The 18,033-nt window shown below is 37.8% G+C and overlaps 1 protein-coding gene across 3 annotated transcripts in view; it reads left to right on the top strand.

Moving 5' to 3' along the window:
- The window catches only part of TLCD4 (TLC domain containing 4), a 56,352-nt gene extending 39,152 nt beyond the window's left edge, over nt 1–17,200 (top strand). For all 3 annotated transcript variants that reach the window (XM_072997972.2, XM_020788705.3, XM_020788706.3), the window contains 4 exons: nt 629–687; nt 2,832–2,926; nt 6,459–6,532; nt 12,277–17,200. In XM_072997972.2, the coding sequence (XP_072854073.2) occupies nt 629–687; nt 2,832–2,926; nt 6,459–6,532; nt 12,277–12,592 (544 nt within the window). In that variant the 3' untranslated portion in view covers nt 12,593–17,200. The remainder of the gene's footprint in view (nt 1–628; nt 688–2,831; nt 2,927–6,458; nt 6,533–12,276) is intronic.
- The last annotated feature ends 833 nt before the right edge of the window (nt 17,201–18,033 follow it).

The raw sequence follows: 18,033 nt of genomic DNA, 5'->3' as shown, positions 1-18,033 counted from the left end.
CCTATTTATAGCCAAATATCATTGGAATCTGCAGTTTTGTTATTAATTATGATAATGAAAAAATACTACAGGAATTATAAACATTCCTAGACCAGTGCATGGAAAAATTAAGGCTTTTAAAGACTGCAACTGCCAGAGTCTACTGGCTAGCATGGCCACTGGCCATGGTGGCTGAGGGATTATAGAAGCTGTAGTCCAAGATATAACATTTCCAAACTGTGTCCTAGATTGCCTTTACTATTTTATGATTATTATAACCAACATTTTATGCAAAGGTGCAGTGTTGATATAATAATGTCTCAAAGCATAAATATGAAGCTTAACACTCTGTAAGATCTCTTATGTAGATATACTGCACTCCAATAAGCAAGGGCCACCTGTTTGTTTCACTGTCAGGAATTACTTTGCTAGATAGTATGACATGAATCTCTTTGTTCAATATATGCTGTCTTGTCTGACTGGTATAACAAAATTAGTTATATAGGACCTCTACTATCAACCATCACCACCCAAACAACATGTTGGAGGGTTAAAAGGTGAGGGAGGGCAAAGCTGCCCATGTATGAATTCTCACACATGCAAATAGTATTAAGTAAATGTAAAGTAAATTTTCTTTCTTTGTTAATAGGGGTGATGCTTCTACAGTGCAACTAAATCTTGCTATTACATCAGGCTACCTCATTTCAGGTAATTTATACAATAGTATTTGCAAATTGCATTGAAAATGTGTATGTGGAATAGCTTACAAGAAGAATATATACAAAATATTTGCCATTTGATAAGTAACTAATAAATCATGGTCTGTCAAGTCAATTCTGACTTGTGGGAACTTTTTTCATGGTTTCCCAGTTAGAGAATACTCAGAAGTGGTTTACCATTCTTTTCTTCTGAGGTACCCTGGGATTGTGCAGCTTGCCCAAGTCCACACAGGATGGATCTACTCACAGGAAGCACAGTGGGGAATCAAACTGTCAACCTCTGGTTCCACAGCCTAAACCTCTGAGCTACCTAGCCATCTGTGGCCAATATGAACCGCTGTTGTACTGTGTTCTGCTTAAAAACCAAACAAAACAGTTTAAAATAAGGTGTCTCCATGCCTTAAATGGAAGCACATATTATTTTGCCAGGGAAGCATGTTTTCTGGCTGGAAAGCAACCTATATACTCTTCCACTAGAGGGTTGTTTATTTTAGCATGCAGTGAAAGCCAGTTTATTGCAATTGTTTCTGTATATGCACATCTCTCTGTTGCTGCAAGTGGTCCCTTTGGGCAACCAGTGGAAGTGGTGAGAGAGGTGGCAGGAAGGGAGAAGGGAGGGATGGACGGATGGCGGGGTGCAGGAGAGAGACAGTCTGCTGGCAAAGCTGCTTTTCCCTTTAGAATGTTTGACTGCTCTAAGAATGCTCCTGCTGTTCCCTGGGAGGAGGGGAGGATGTGGCCAGCCCTTTTCTCACAGCCACTCCCCATTCCTGCTGTAGGTTATTTCCCTCCTTGGCAAGCAGTTTGTGTGGAACAAATTTAAAAGTGCACAAAGAAAACCCAGGACAACCCAGCAGGCTGCTTAGGAAACAGGGCAGCTGATAGCTAATTCAACATTTTTAAAGGGACAGAATCAGCCAAGCTTTCTAAAGCGACAAGCAGCTTTACTCCTTCACCTCACCACAGCAGCAGGGATGAGTGACCAGTGAGAGATCAGGGCAGGTGGGCACCAGACAAAGCCTCAAATGCAATTATTATAAAAACAAGTATATCTTCCTCAACCAAGATATAACACAGCTTAAAAATGGATTAAAAGTTTTCCAAAGAGGAAGCAGATATCCTTGAAATGATGGACCTGCATAGGAACAGCTGCCTCGTAGAACCTATGGATAACCTTTGGCAGTACAAGGAGTTTACATTACATTTCCATGTAAAAAGACTTTCATGTAGTCCACTTCTCAGAATTGCTCTACCAGAATATAACTTCTTAAGATGAAATGCACCACAACACTGGTCTGGCACTGTGCTTGTATGGTAGGGGCATTAACTTGTATTGCAGATGAATATGCAGTTCAGAGTTATGATGCCAAGCTGCTTTCTTTTTTCTTTTTTCTTTCTTTTTTCTTTTAATTATGCCTGAAGTTTTCAGTTCAGGATTTATTGTAGATTTTGGTTGTAGAATGGATTAAGGTAAGAAGTATTTTGGCACATATAAGTGATTTGATTTCTATTTCAATCCCCACCCCATTCTTACAGTATTAAAAGTTTTAAGGCAGTGATGGCTACAGTGCATTATGATGGAACTGAGAATTATCAATGGTGGGTGGAGGCAGAGGCATAAATGGACATTTATATATGCAGATAGACACAGAGACATCTTGGTCATACATACAGGCCAGCAGACATTTACAAACACAGAGGCCTTCTGCCAAACAAACAGGTAGGAGTGGAATGGTGGGGGATAGTCTCAGCCTTAGGTGGGGCAGTGCCCCATTTGCCCTAAGCCTTGCAGCGGTCCCCAATCTTTTTAGCCCCATGGACTGGCTAGGGAAGGTGGGGCACCCCCCTTGTGGTGCATGCGCATGCGCAAAAGGCGGCGCAGCACTTGTGCAGGTACATGGGGCTTGTGCGCAGGTGCAAACGGGCTGTGTGGGTGGAGTGCGTGCGGGGGGAGTGTATGCAGGGGTGGGGGAGAGTTCTCTCTCTCTCTGCGGCCTGGTCTAGCTCAGACCACGGACCGGCACTGGGCCGCGGACCAGCGGTTGGGGACCTCTGCCCTAAGGGACAAACTGCCACTGCTTTAAAGCAAAATATGATCACAGCAATTTACTGATCTTTTCTTTCCCCTTTTAGACCTGTTGCTTATTATTTTCTATTGGAAGGCAATTGGGGATATATATTATGTAATACACCACTTCGTAGCTCTTTATGCATACTACTTTGTACTGGTGAGTTTCTTCTTAATTGTGTAATAACATTCCAAATAGATAAGTGGAATTTGTGATTAAATATGGTCATTATTAAGCATGTATTTTGGCACAACCTGTGTATTTAATGAAGATTAAGAGAATAGGTCATTGTCTTCTACAATCTAGGCTATTGACGAAATGGAGAGAAATGGAGGATTATTTTTTTACGAAGATCATACAGCTGTTTTAGCTACAGGTGTATGTAGTCTACAGATGAAATACATAGTACAGAACAAAGCATTAAGAAATAGTTCCCAGAGAGGTAGCTGTGTTATGTCTGTTTCAGCAACAAGAAAAAAAACTCAAACAAAAATATTGTGGCACTTGTAAGAGTAACAAACAAATTCATTCAGGTATGATCGTTTCTGGATTACAATCCATTTCTTAAATAAGGAATAGGCTTCACAGAAATACCAATGTAAATTAATTTAAAACCAAAGCTTTACCTTGTTTTTCTCAGTTGTAGTTTCCTGCGAATCCACAGCCTTCACATTAGATCTTATGATTTAGGATAACATTGGTATACTTTGGTTAAGTGTCTATTATTCGCGCCAAGGGTCCTAAACTCTTTAATGGAATTGAGTCCCATTTATTTGTGGCTTTCTAGTACCGTAGTTACATTAATTTTGTGGACAAACAAATACACTATACAACTTGAGAATATTACTTCTTTGGATTGTAGCTTGCAGAATCCTATGACCATGGAAAACATAAGGTTAACTCTGCAAGATTAGACCAAAGGCCACTCTGTCTAATCTAGCACTGGCCTCTGCTGCTGCCACCTGTTTGCAAGCATTTTAATATTGAAAATAAATATTTTCAGCACACAAATATTGCCTCTGTACCCGCAATTCAAAACACCAGGAAATGGCCAGACTGGCTACACTGCCAGCAGTAAAAAGGGTGCAAAGCTTTATATTGCAAAGGCCAGCCTGAATATTGACAACAGCAATGTCAGCAGTCAAGATTCCATCTTGTGCTCACTACCATTCACAAACAGACATGAAGCAAGGGAAAATTGCAGAACCTGACTCCTTTTTTAAAACCAGTTAGCCATTTCTCACCCAAACACAAAGCAATTGTCATGGCTATTTCTCACCAAGTTCTTTAGCTTTTCTTTCAACAAGTTATCTCACTTTTCTCATAGTTTCTATCTTTCACTCTTCCCCCTTTCTCTGTGGCTTTTCTTCAGTGCCACCCCTTGGCTCCTCTCTCTCTTTTTCTTCTTTCTATTGTTCCTCCCTGGGCTCAGTCACACTGACAATAAGAACTGCTGTTGAATGGGGTCTTTCTTAAATAAAAATGATTTTAAAAATCCTGGCTACATAATGTGAATGGAAGTGCAGATTTTTTTTGCCCAAGAATCGTGGGTTTGTTTGTTTGTTTTTTAATCAAAACCAATGTATTTTACTGAGCTGGCAGTGGGTTGTTTATTTTAATGCAGATGGACAATCAGTGGGGAAGGGGATGGGAAGGGTCATGGTCAAGAAGAAGGGGAAAGGGGGAGGCGCAAGCAAGGGGAAAGTAAGAAAGGGGTTGTTGAAGCACAAGAAGATGAAATGACATTCAAGTGTGGATTCCCAAACCAATTTTCATTACCAGAAATATATGTAATTAAGTCAATGTGAATGTGCGTATTGATTTAAATATCATATGACTTTACATCAATATAAAAAAGTCAGCTGGAAATGATGCAAATTGGCTGTGTGACTGAACCCTCTTTTTGTGGCTTCTCTCTCTCCCCATCCTCTACCCTGTGGCTTCTCTCTTATTCACTTTAATCTTATCCTCCCTTTATTGCTCCTCTCTGTCTCTCTCTCTCTTTCTCTGTGTGACACTGCTCTCGCTCTCTTCTCTCTCTTGTCCTTCCCTCTCAATCTCTTTGGCTTCTCTCTCTTTGCGAGCCTTTCTCTTGTTCTTTCCATCACTTGCTCTGTCCTTTTCTGCACCCCATGGCTACTTTGTTTGTGGGTTTATTTGTTCAAACACATTTATTCCATGAGAAGGCTGAAGTCCCAATCTACCATCTTGGCCAGACGTAAGCCCCATTCACCTCAATGAGACCTATTAATTTCCTGAAGTACTGGGATGAAGTTTGGGCAATGGCTGTAGAATACTTTAGTAAGCATGTAATCCAGATTAGTGCAGGTAAATCATCCTAGAGGAAGACCATAGCTGCGATACAAGGATATCTGCAAGCGGGATCTGAAGGCCTTAGGAATGGACCTCAACAGAGGGAAAATCTTGACATCTGAGCGTTCAGTCTGGATGAAGAGACCCTTGTCCAGCAGGACGAGGCAAAGAGGCAGTCCCGAAAGCAGCAAAATCAGGGAGCTGGACAGGGGACAGATTGTATTTGTCTTTAGTGTGGAAGGGATTGTCACTCTCGAATTGGCCTTCTCAGCCACACTAGATCCTGTTCCAAGTCCTCCATACAGAGCATATTACCATAGTCTCTCGAGACTGAAAGATGCCTAAAAAGTCCAGATTTCATGAAAAAAAAATCCTATGCAAAATAAGCATCTTTAAGGTCTTTTATTTTCTTAATAGCAGGATGTATCAACTTCACATTTCAAAAAGTTTGTGGCAAGAATCATTTGCTTTTGAGGAAGCAGTAGGAATTTGAATAATAACTACCAAAGTCACTGTGAGGTGAATAAATTATAGCAAAATGCAATCACAAGGATAGAGGTAGGAGTAGTTATTTAAAACTGAAATTAGATCTTAAGGACTTGTCCAGCCTTTCCAACTTGGGCACAGAGCAACCCATATTGTCTACAATCACTTTGCCACATATGGCCCTGATTCAAGAACCTGTTCACAAACTAAATGTTTTTCTTTGGATTACTCTCTCTATCAGAAGAGCTTACAGAAGTTGTTTTGACTGGTCACACAGTATCAGTACACTTGTAATACAGAATTCTTGTTCTGTTAAGCCTTTGGCTAACACCAGAAATCAATATGGTTGCTTCATTGGAAACTAGTTCCTGCTTTCAAACAGCCCTTAAGGGGGAAAGTGCACATAGAATGCACTAAAGTAGTGCAACTGGGAGCTTACCGGAGTATACTTAATTGCAACCTTTACTCAAAAGTGTGACTTTTCAGTGAGATTTTTCTCTTTCAGTGAACAATTTCTAGAGTAAAAAGTATGCATAGAATGCAACCACTAACATCTCAGTAAATATATCTTTACCCAGTTTTAACAAAAGATTAGATCCATTTTTATGATAATGAATGCACAATGTGTTATCTGGATAGTTTTGATTGATGGGGGAAGTGTGATGGAAGAGACTTGGGGGACTTAATATATTTTGCTAAGCAGTATTTTATATAAACGTGTGTGTTTAAAATTGTATTTTAAAATACTCAAATGCATGTTTCAGTGTAAACAAAATATTTCACTCTGTGTAGCAATGTATTTTAGTAGAAACACTTTCATATTTTGGATTATATTTCTGAAATTTAAAACTAAGATTTCTAATCTTTGTCAATGCTTTTTTCCCTTATCTAGGATAGAGGCTTGTTAGCATATTTTGCTAATTTCCGTCTGCTTGCAGAATTTTCTACCCCTTTTGTAAATCAGCGGTAAGTAATGTTTTCTTATACAGTATTAATACCTTGTTCTTAGAGTAGCCCGTGCAATTCTGCAGTCCGATGACTACAGATTGTGTCTGACTCCAGACATGTATTGCACCAAATCATTCAGTCATTGTTTTTCTCTTGTAAAGTACCAGTGAATTTACAGGTTCATTTCCATGTGATTTACAATACTGCCCTTTTCCTATGTGTACACTATATTTTGCCCACAGCAGTTGGAATGTTTGGTACAAAAGAGGAGCTCATACCACATTTACCTTTACGACTACTTAATGATCCTGTTTATTTTTAAATTGATATTTTAATTAGTATTAAAACAATTTTCTGGATACAATTTATTTATAGGAAAGTAACAACACAATAATATAATTCTATTTCTTTCAAATATTTTAAGTTTTTAAAAAGTTCTGGTTACTGTTGCCAACAACATAGACAAAATGCCAGTGATGATTTTTTTAAGGTTTTGAAAATCATTTGCATTACTGTTGTGTTATAGTGGTATAACACTATAAAATTATTTTGTATTATAGGCTTAGAACAATTTATTGATTTATTCATCCATCCATCCCAATTCTATACTGCTCCATTATATTGTATAATGAGGCTGATTTAATTCTATATTTTAAAAATTCTTGTCACAGCTATTTTGATTTTAATGGCCATAGCCAGAAAGCAGAGTAGATGCATGATAATGTTGTAGTGGCTTTGGCCAGGATTCGGTGGCGCACTGCTGCATCCTGTCACTTCTGTCGGAACTGATGCCCCCCTCTGCATTCTAAAAAACTGCTTGAAAAGCTGAAAATCCCTTTGGAGCAGGTTTTTAGCACCATGGAAGATTCCACTGGAAGGAAGAAGAGAAGAAAGCCCTGATACTACTGCTGTTGTATAGGGAAGTGCACACTGCATCATGGCAACAGTGCTATGCCACTTCTTCTTCTTCTTCTTCTTCTTCTTCTTCTTCTTCTTCTTCCTCTACTACTACTACTACTACTACTAGTAGTAGTAGTAGTAGTAGTAGTAGTAGTAGTAAAGAAGAAGAAGAAGAAGAAGAAGAAGAAGAAGAAGAAGAAGAAGAAGAAGAAATAGCATTTCACATTTAATTAAAAGACTAGAATATAACAGTTGGGTACACCACAAAGTTTTGGGGATTGGGTTAAGTCCAGATTTGAGTTATACTTAAGATGCTGAGGTCAATGGGATTCCCATGGATTTCAGTGTATCTACTCTGAAATACTTGGATCTAGAGTAATCTCTGTCTAACTGCTGTAAGTTCACTTATTAAACCATGCCCTTTTACAGTGATAGAAGACTTAGTGGTAAAAGCATCTACACCTGTACAGATTGTGCACTAGGGATGCAAAAAGTGAAAACTTTTGTTTTACTTTGGATTTGGAGTCTTTTGGGTGTCTTCTCTTTTGATTGGGGGGAGTCTTAGGGGTATTGGGGCTGTCAGCAAACTCCCAAACCTTTTGGGGCCCTTTCCTTTTGGAAGAAGAAAGGTGTTTGCAGTAGCAAAGTAATGTCAAAGGAGCAAGGGGGAAAGGGGCTTGCTGTGTGGAGCAAATGACAGGACGGTGGGAAGGGGGATTTATAGTGGAGAGAAAATAACAGGAAAGCAGGGGAAGAAAGTGGCTTGCCATGATGAGGCAGTGAAGAGGGGAAGGGTTTTGCAGCAAAAGAGCAGGCGGAAGAAGAGCAGGACTTGTGGGAGCCAATGATAGGAAAGCAGGGGAAAAGGAACATGGTTCACAGAAATGAGAATATTATAAGAGAGTGGGGGCAGAACAGAGCTTTCATGGTGGTGCAATGACAGGGGGAAATATTTTACATATATGGGTCAAGTGGATATAACCTGATAGTGGAAATATGTAAGATTTGGCAAGTTTTGAATCCCAAATCTTATGGATTTAATTGGGAAGCCACAAAAGACTCTGAAACCCAAAGAAAGAGCCTTTTTTTATGGTGTTTTCATTCCAGTCAATGTGAAAATCCCATCCTTATTGTGTACCATGCTCCTCTATTCTTCTCTTTAAAACGTTGGCTCTCTACAGTTCAAAAAAGGCAGTTCAAAGAATGCAAGATGAAAGTGGCTAGATGTCCAAACCATGTAGATACCTAATTTGAAGTGTGTGAATGAAGCATAATGATTTTTTCCCTAACACCTAGTGTGAAAGCACTTCTAAGTTGAAGTCCTAGCTCTGACGATTTACTGAGCAAGGGAAACAGTGGTTGTGTACGCAAGCATGATAAAGAGACACTATTAATGGCAGCATCCATTTGAGTTCTAGTGTTTCTAAATGGACAATACAAATAGATAATGGTTTTTGTAATCTAGGCAGAACAATGGCATATGTCTTTAAGAGAAGTGAAAAGAATCCTGATTTGAAAACAGGATCATTGGATACTGAATAAATTCTTGTTTGAAGGGCATTCAATGTTTTTCTGTCCAAAAAATACATACAGTGCAAACTTTCAGACAAAGTAAATCAAAAGGATGGATGGCTGCTTTTCTGCATTACAAAAAAACTGTAAGCTTTCTTCTTTAAAAAAAAAGTAGCAAAATTTAATCTGTTATGTTCCATAAACCAAGAGTGACCATACTGTGCGCAGCGTTATTGAGTTTGTTCAGCATTAATTGATTATGGTTATTTTTGTGTTAGATATTATTTTTCTATTTAAATAGGTAGTTAAATTTTCAACCCTTTGGTTGCGTACAACTTGAGGGTGCGAACTCATCATCTTATTTTTAATTATCTTGAATAATTCATGCCAGCACACTCATTTGACTCTCTAGGTATTTTTAGATCCATCTCTTGTGTTTCTTTGTACATCTTAAAAGCCTAGTTTAGTTCTTTAGTATTCCCTGATACTGTCTGTGCCTTAGGCAGTGAATAATCAATGGGCTTTACAGCCTTTGCATGAAGGGCAAATGAGCATTATCTTGATGGTGCATTCATGTTCTATTTTCGTTTTTCCTTGCTTGCTTTTTCTGTCACACAAGTAAGCGATACTGTCCCCAGATAGTTTGATTCTTTCTACTAGAAAGTAGCAGGGCCTGTTGCATACAGTGTGTCCTCTTCTTTGACCTGACACTGGAGCTGCTTCCTATGGCTCCTTCATAAATCCACAAATCATGCAAGACAAACTGGCACCATGGCTTCTTCCCAACAGCACAGCTTCTAGATGTTGGGAGAACATTATTCTAGGAAGCAGCTGTTGAACTATCTGTTCTCACATTGTGGTAGAGGTTTTCTCTGATACCATAAGCATGGGAAGTTATCACACAACAGAAGCTCCTATGTCATAAACCTGATGTCAGAAGAGGGTCTTAGTGTAGTCTAGGCAGAAATTAATGCAACAGCTAAATGGATAAAGCCTGCACCCTATTGCCAGCTGTTACTCTGAAGTAAGGAAGAAATGTGTCTATTATTATAAAAGAATGCCAGGACTTCACTAACTTCATCAACAAATGCACATGCTTATGTGCAAACTGATCTTTAAAGTTTAGCTTTGGTCTTACAAAAGCTGTACTGCACTAAATTAGCCTTCTATCTGTCATATCTGAATTGAGACTTTTTAGATAGTGTTGTGATTCTTCATCAATGAATTTCTTTTTTGAACCGAAGTGTCAAGAAAACAACTAGCTTCCTCCTTTATCTGACAAATGTATGCAAAAGGTGGTGAGACTGCTAGTCTGAAGGATTTGCTAAGCCATCAGCATGGTGCAGATTTATTACATTTGAGCATAACCAGATGATTAACAATGTAAATTGTTGATAACAATATTTACAGTTGCATGTCTGTTTATATTGTTAGCAAAAACAAACAAACAAACAAACAAACAGGGAAACTACGATGGTCAATTGCATTTTTAACTTATGAACTCGGAGACCTTTCTCAGCGATCTGAGTAGCAATTCCAGATTTTCAACAGAAATGATAAAAAGTGCAACATGTTAACCTAAACCAAATCTAAGCTCCCATCTTTCTTCATGCTTGGTAATACAAATTGGGAGATCACCTCACAGACCCCATGGTGTGAACATTTACACATACAGTATGCCTATATGAAGAGTAAGTGGGAATTTTCTCTCACTTTTAATTTTCTAGTGAGTTCTACACCTGTTTGAGAATGTGTGTCAACAAATTTGAATCATAGTCTAGGTCCTATTGCAAATATTGATAACATCCTGCTTCAACTCTAGGTCAAAATCTAGTACTTTATGGAGCAGTATGGTTGCTGCTATTTCTTCTTAAGTTCAGGCCAATACAGATCTAGTTGGGTAGAAATGCAGAAATTATGTGGGAGGCTGGCACATTATGGATGCCATCCTAGTGTCTGAAATTGGGTTGGAAGGAGGTGAGGGGACAGAACATATTCCTACTTCACCAGCCTTGTATGTAGTTGAGAAGTGTGAAAGTTGCAATAATGGCACATAATATAAGCATACATAGGTTCCCAAAGTGGTCTATATGGATCCCCAGGGGTTGATTTAGACTTGTAGGGGGTCCACATCAGAGAGATAAAAAATTGAAGGTGCAAGTTTAGACTTGTATCAAAGCTTTGCAGGGGGCAGGGGGTCTACGGAAAACAAGTTGGCAAGTGGTTTATGGGGCAAAGAAATTTGGGAACCTATCTACCCTAAGTCAATGTCCTGAAGTGAAAAGATGAGAACAATAGAAAAGGGATAGCTACAGTATTGTTTGGGATTTGTTGGGTTTTTCTCGTTGGCACACCTGCCTTTTTTTAAGTTTGAAATGTAATGGTTTGGAACAGTTTGTATCCTAGTTAATTGCAACTTTCATCATCCCTCGCTATTGGCTGTACCGACCAGGTGGGCTAATGGTAGTTACAGTACAACAACACCTGGAGTCGTCCACATTCCTCTAGTTGCTTAGAGATTTCACCCATCTAGTTTAGAGCCAATATCTTTTTGTTAAGGGTCCACTAATACCAGTCTGCCATTAAGATTAGTAAGTAAAATACAATTATGTGGTGCAGCTGTTAGTACTCATACTCACTGTGAATTTTATTTGGTGATATCACTGTGTTAGTGCAAGACTGTTGTATCAGCAGTTGTACATTGTAAGTTAGCACAAATAGTACAAATGGTGATAACTAGAATTCTGGACAAGTTGTTTTGTCCAAATGATTGTGCAATACAGAGTTCAAAAATATACATACCTGCTTGCACAATTACTTATGTAATACTGATTGAAATCCTGTTTTACAAAGTACAACTCGTAATTTGACTGATATCAACTGTGGTTGTGTTGAAGCAATTTTGTGTGGCCCTACAGGTTCTGAGGATCCCCATCAATCTGTGGGAGACTTTTGAGAGCCACAGAATGGAGAAGAAAGCTCTTTAGTGGTTGAAAATTGAGTCATAACTTACAAAATAGGATTTTAGCTGTTGTAATCAAGCACAAGTATACTAATGTGGATTTTCACTGTGCTAACAGGATTTGGGCTAATGTGTCAGAACTGATTGCAGTTCATTAGAAAGAAAATGATTCATAATTAACAATTTGTGCCTACATGAATTCTTTGAGTCTTTTTAGATGCATGAAAATAATTAGAAATACATGTAAAATAAGATGGAGGGATGCCGAAATCAGATGGCTGTAGGTTTGACAAATCATGATCCTGAAATTGCAACCTGGTTGCATAGATGGAATGTAAATAAATGAATCATGTTGATTTCTCCTCCCTTAATCCCTTTTCTCTTGTAGGTGGTTCTTTGAAGCACTGGGATACTCCAAGGCCTCCAAGGCCAACATCATCAACGGAATACTTATGACAATCGCATTCTTCCTAGCAAGGATCATAGTCATCCCCATTTATTATGCCGATGTTGCTTCAGAATTGGGAACCGAAGCTTTCCACAGATTAGGATTAGCAGCTCAAAGCGCCTGGTTTATCTCCAGCATTGTACTGGATATCATGAACTTAATGTGGATGGTCAAAATAACAAAGGGATGTTACAAAGTTATTTGTCTTATTGGGCAAGGAGAAGCCAAAACTCTTAAGAATGGCAAATCTGACTAGAAGATATAAATATGTATTTCTCTATCTTTAAAAGCACCTTTGGGTTCTTCAAAAGAATAATGCACACTTTTGCCATGAGAAAAGCTCCTCTTAAGGGAACAAGGTATTACCTCTGTGAAATTTAGCCCTCCCCTTGACCCACCGCCTGGGTACCCAGCACCACTTCTTTTGAAGACTTGTATTTTACAGAATGGAAAACAATAACATGCTGCATACGACAACTTTTGCAGTCTGCTCTAAGCACTTAGTAGACAAATGAACTTGTAAAGAAACAAACTCTTCTAGCACGATATTTCTAGGAATTTTCACTCAGGTTTCTTAGACTGATGAATTTTTAATGCCTGTGGTTGTCAGGATTTTTGGTTTACGTTCTGCTAATAAGGCAGCTTTCCTGGCATGTTCCTCTGCTTTTGTAACGTTTGCTGTTCGTAACTGAGACTTCATCTTTGGTCAACTTTTTTACATTTTTGCAAGTATTTTACTTTAAATCTATACTCTTTTACTGCATTTTCCGCTGCCTTACATGCATGCACATGACCTTTTGGAATTAACATAAACATAAAATGTTATGTAAGCCTATACATTAGAGTTTGGAATTTTCTTTTTCCTATTAATTTGGTTGACTTGCTGTATATAGAAGATCTCTAGAGCTGTTTTCAATATTATACAAGTATCTGGATTCTAATACATGTCAGCATGGTAAACTGTAAGGAGATAAGCAAATTCTCGCACCAGTTTTTCTTCCCTGTCACACTTACATGTTTTTAGCACAGCATCATATAGTCAAGAATTTTTCTATGGAGTGTAAACTACTGGAAGAGACATTCATGGGTTTGGAATATATGGTTTATCATAAGAAAAAGTGTGCTTAAGAAAAATGTAACCTGTTACTAATCAGCTCATTGTCATTCTCTCTCTCTCTCTCTCTCTTTTTCTTTCTTTCTCTCCCTCTCCCTCTCTCTCTCTCAAGCTGACGTGGGGGCACATTGCTTCACCTAACAGAAAAAAACTGTTTTTGAATATCTATACATGCATTTCCTTTTAATTTCAAAATTCTATAAAAGTGAAGTCTCCATCATTAGGTTTCCATCATGAGAGAAAAGTTTCAGTCATTCAGTACGAGATAGATATTTGTGAAAGCATTTTGACAATGAGTGCTTAAGGTTGTACTGTATCAATGTTATAGTAGCACTATAGTACTGTACTATAATATAGTGTAGTATCCTGATAATGGCTGTGCTAGCAAGATTGTTGCAAATAGTCCCCAGTCATAAAAGTTTGTGCAAGAGCAAAGCTGCAGGGTCAACATGGGTTGTAGTGGTAGAAGCTTTCTGCTGGCAGAACAGCATCACTGGATACAAGTCCTAAGTATGTACAAGGGAGACGTTTGTAAGAATAACAGAACTGAAAATCTACTTGTTTACATTAGTTTTACATGTTATTTACTGCAATGCTATTGCTTCCGGTTTATTTATAGCAAACTATATTTATTCTTGAATTGTGTTTATCAATACTCAAATATTCACCAAATGTGTTGGTGTCTTAATATTTTAAATACCATGTGTCATAATTTATTGCTAATGTTGTTAATGTCTTCACATTGGGTCCTTTTGGGGAGAAAGGCAGAATACATATTTTAAATAAATAAATAAACAAATTCAAATATTTGTGATGAAAATATGCAGGAACATTACAGGAAATAAGGTATTTTCCTGTATTTTGTCTACATCCAATTTCATGTTTCCAATGTGTGATTAATTCTTTCTCTTGCTTCTTAGCAAAGCCTCATGAAATATTTTATGAGTCCATTCATCTTCTGCTACATGTGCCTGTGGCTACTGGATAACATGGATTTTTAAAAGTTACTACGTACTCTTGTAGTAAGGATAGTGCTACATGCCATTATTCCTCTCTCTTGGAACCTTTTTCTTGTACTGTATTTCTTTATAGCTTGCTGAATGTTATAAAACCCACAAGGTTTTAGTGACTCCTATCAAATCTTTTAAATTATATATCGTTGTCATTACAATTAAGACAACTCGGTTCTGCTCTTTACATTAGTATTACGATATCTTGTATGTTCATGTAAATACACAGGTCCTGTTCAGACATGCATGTTTCTCCTTTGGCAGAAGCATTAATTATTGTAATGAATGTGCAAAAGAGCATATTTCAAAGACCACAGACGATGTGTTTTGTAACACCCCAAACAAAATGTTTCTCAATGGTGGCACTTCACACATTTAGCTATGAGTTGTTAAGCAATGAGAGATCAAGTGATGTACATGGATTTATCCACCAACTCATATTTAGAGGGTTTTTTTAAAGTGAACCTTTTATTTCTTGCTGGATTTTTCCTTCTAGGTAGAAAACACACCCAACAAACACAGGTTTGGGTGCTGCTTCATCTACTTTCTGATTGTAAAGTGCCTTCTTTCAACTTAACATTTGTTATCTACGTATTAGCTACTTTGAGTTCCTCATTGGAACAAAGTTGAACATTCTGTTGATGTTAACTACTTGAATTTTAAAAACACACATTTATAATAATGATCTAGTATTACTGACCAATCCAGAAAAAAATATTGTTACCAATGCATAGTAATGAAAGTAAATCTAAATGCTCTTCTAGTTTCTGTTTAGGAAAAAAATACTGTCTTATCCTTAATTTATTCTACTGGTTTAGTATCTGTTTAGCCTTGGAGTAGTACAGGAATCAGTGGTAGTTTGAAATGTTATTTTTAAAAGATAATTAGTTTTAAAGTTTCACTCTAGTAGTTACTTACTGTTATAGTTACAATGTTAAACTAATTCTTTACTTTCTAATTGTTCTACAGCAAGTAAAATGTTAGTAACTTTTTTGAAAACACCAGAAAATGGCAGGTCCCTGGAGATATAGAACACACTTAAGCAGCAAGGCTACGTATTGCCTATAATGAAATCATTTAGAGATTACAGTGAAGCCTGGAGTTCCCCCTTGGTTCGTCAAAATTGTAATGTAACGCATTTATCCCCAAAAAGAATGATTTGCAAGAGCTAGTTATTTCCAGCTTCTGCCTAACTTATGATTTTTGATACATTCTTTTAAGCAGCCAGTCAATGTTGCAAATCAGATTTGCATTGTTTCCATTGCTCTCATGCAGACTGACATCTCTGCAGTGCTATAGCCACCTACAAATGAATTGATGAGACTGCTAGATATCCCTCTTTGTTCTGGAACTGAGGAAATGGCCCATTTGCAAGTTGAAAGTAAAGTTGTGGTTTATAAGAAAGTAGCAGGATAAGTTATTTTGAACAGTCAGAATGTACATACACATATATAGCATCTGAGTGATCTGACTAGACTTACCTAGTGGATAGGTCAGCTCTAACCAAGTGCGTTTTTTATTTTTTGGATAGGGAAGGAAATTGCACTGTTAGCCCTTTTAGCATGCTGCTTTTTACATACTTTTTGCATATGTTGCAAATAAAAATATCCTTGCACTCAGCTGGAACATGACAATAATGTTTTAAAATTTGAAAATACTAAATCCTTGAAAATATTTCAGAAACATTTTTTGCAATGATTCTTTATAAAGCAGTGTATTGTACCCAAATAATGATTGGGATTCAAAGAGTTTCTTCAGCAGTGCTAAGTGTCCCCATTTCACTCTGGACTACACTGTGAAACTTTGACTTCTGAAAGAAGAAAGCTTTGAAAATCTCCACAGAGGTCTTCACAACTTGGTCCTGTCATTTAGAAAATGCAGTTTAGTTTTCAAATATTGGAAATACGGAATTCTCTCATATGTGGAGTAGACTGGCAACTACTATGTACTATGGAGGTCTATCAAAGTGATCTGTGGCAAGAATCTTACTGGTGGTTTGCATCACTTGCTGTGGCTAATTATGACTAATTGATGTCCTGGGTCACAATTTGGTCATGTTCCTGGTCAACCAAGATCAGGACAGTTCAACTAAGGTGTCCTTGGTAGCTTGTCAGTTGGCTGTAGCAAATTATGCTAAACTTGTGTGATCACTAACAGGATTCTAGCCTGTCTCCTATTTCCCCCATTTTATTTTTATGGGGTAGAAAATGTGATTATTACTGTTGTTATTAATTAAGTCTTGGACATTAAATTAGCATTAAGGAACAGTACATTGCCAAGGTTTGCTTATGCATGCTTTCTGTTCCATTAAAGTTGCAATTCTATAATGAGTAAGTCCTGATGAACTCAGTGAAAGTTACCTCTACTTGGAAGTGTATAGGATCACACAGATATTTCTGATGTGTGCTGCTTTACATATTTTAAAATTTAAAACGACTTTATTTTGGAACAGTATAGCATGTACATTATAATAGCTTTTCCCTGAAAGTATAAGGAAAGAAATAATTGTATTTATTTTATTTCATTTAAAAACAATTGCTTTTTTTCAATTTCAGTTCTTCTAAATATATGAGGTAAAGCATGAAGGAGTAAGGGCAGGGAGGCACTGAGCACTTCCTAGAAGTAGCTGTAATTTATATTCTGTAATGTTGTCTTTCTCCCCTAATTTTGAGAGATGTACTTCAGATGTAATATGCTTTCAACGCTGTCATATACAATTCAATATACTTTGCATCAGTAATAGTAGTAGAGAGGTGTGATCACATGGGCACACAGCTTACATTTTGGACTGCTTACGACACAGTCCAGGTGCAAGCTATTTCCTGAGCAATTACACAATGTACAGACATTTCTGCCCTAGCTCAACCAAAAGCCATGCCCAAGCTGAGTCTTTCTGGCCTATCAGTGAGGCTACTACTTTTGGGGGCAAGGCTGGAGTGATTCCCTGATGGAAGAAAGGGTTGCTCAAAGGGAGGTTGCTCCCAGCGAAGCGATCCTTTCCGGTGGGATTAGTTGCACACCTTTCTTACTGCCTGATTGCACCCCTCTGTCAGGGATGGCCAAGGGTGACCACTGGACTGTATATGAGCCGTGACATGGTGTCTGTAAAAAAGATTTATTTGTATCTAATCAGGCTCTAAGTCAAGGAAAAAGTGGCACAAAGATTTTTTAAAAGGCAGATTTAATAAGGGCAGTTATCTCTTTTAAACTTTCATTCATTTCTTTTTTGCTGTAAGATCTTGTGGGTAGTATGTGCACCCATGGGATATTTCCTGTATACTCCAATATGCTGAGATTATAGCCAGAAATATTCTGTCACCTCTGTGTAATTTGAGAGGGAGGAGTCTGATTTTAAAACATGGCTTTATAGGGGGCACAGGTTTCCATTAGCCTGCTTAATGGCTTAGTAACATTTCTAACTGGGTTTGCAGAAGTTTAATAGAGGACATTATACGCGGTGGCCTAAAGTATATGGGAACTTAGATTGTTTGAACTCTTTGAAATCTGTATTTCCTTTGTTAAAGGATGTTGTTATAAGTCAAAAAGAGGGAAGAGTTCAAACCACACATCTTA

Source organism: Pogona vitticeps, chromosome 4, assembly GCF_051106095.1.
Source record: "Pogona vitticeps strain Pit_001003342236 chromosome 4, PviZW2.1, whole genome shotgun sequence".
Classification (NCBI taxonomy): domain Eukaryota; kingdom Metazoa; phylum Chordata; class Lepidosauria; order Squamata; family Agamidae; genus Pogona; species Pogona vitticeps.
This window is presented reverse-complemented; position numbering and strand designations above follow the sequence as displayed.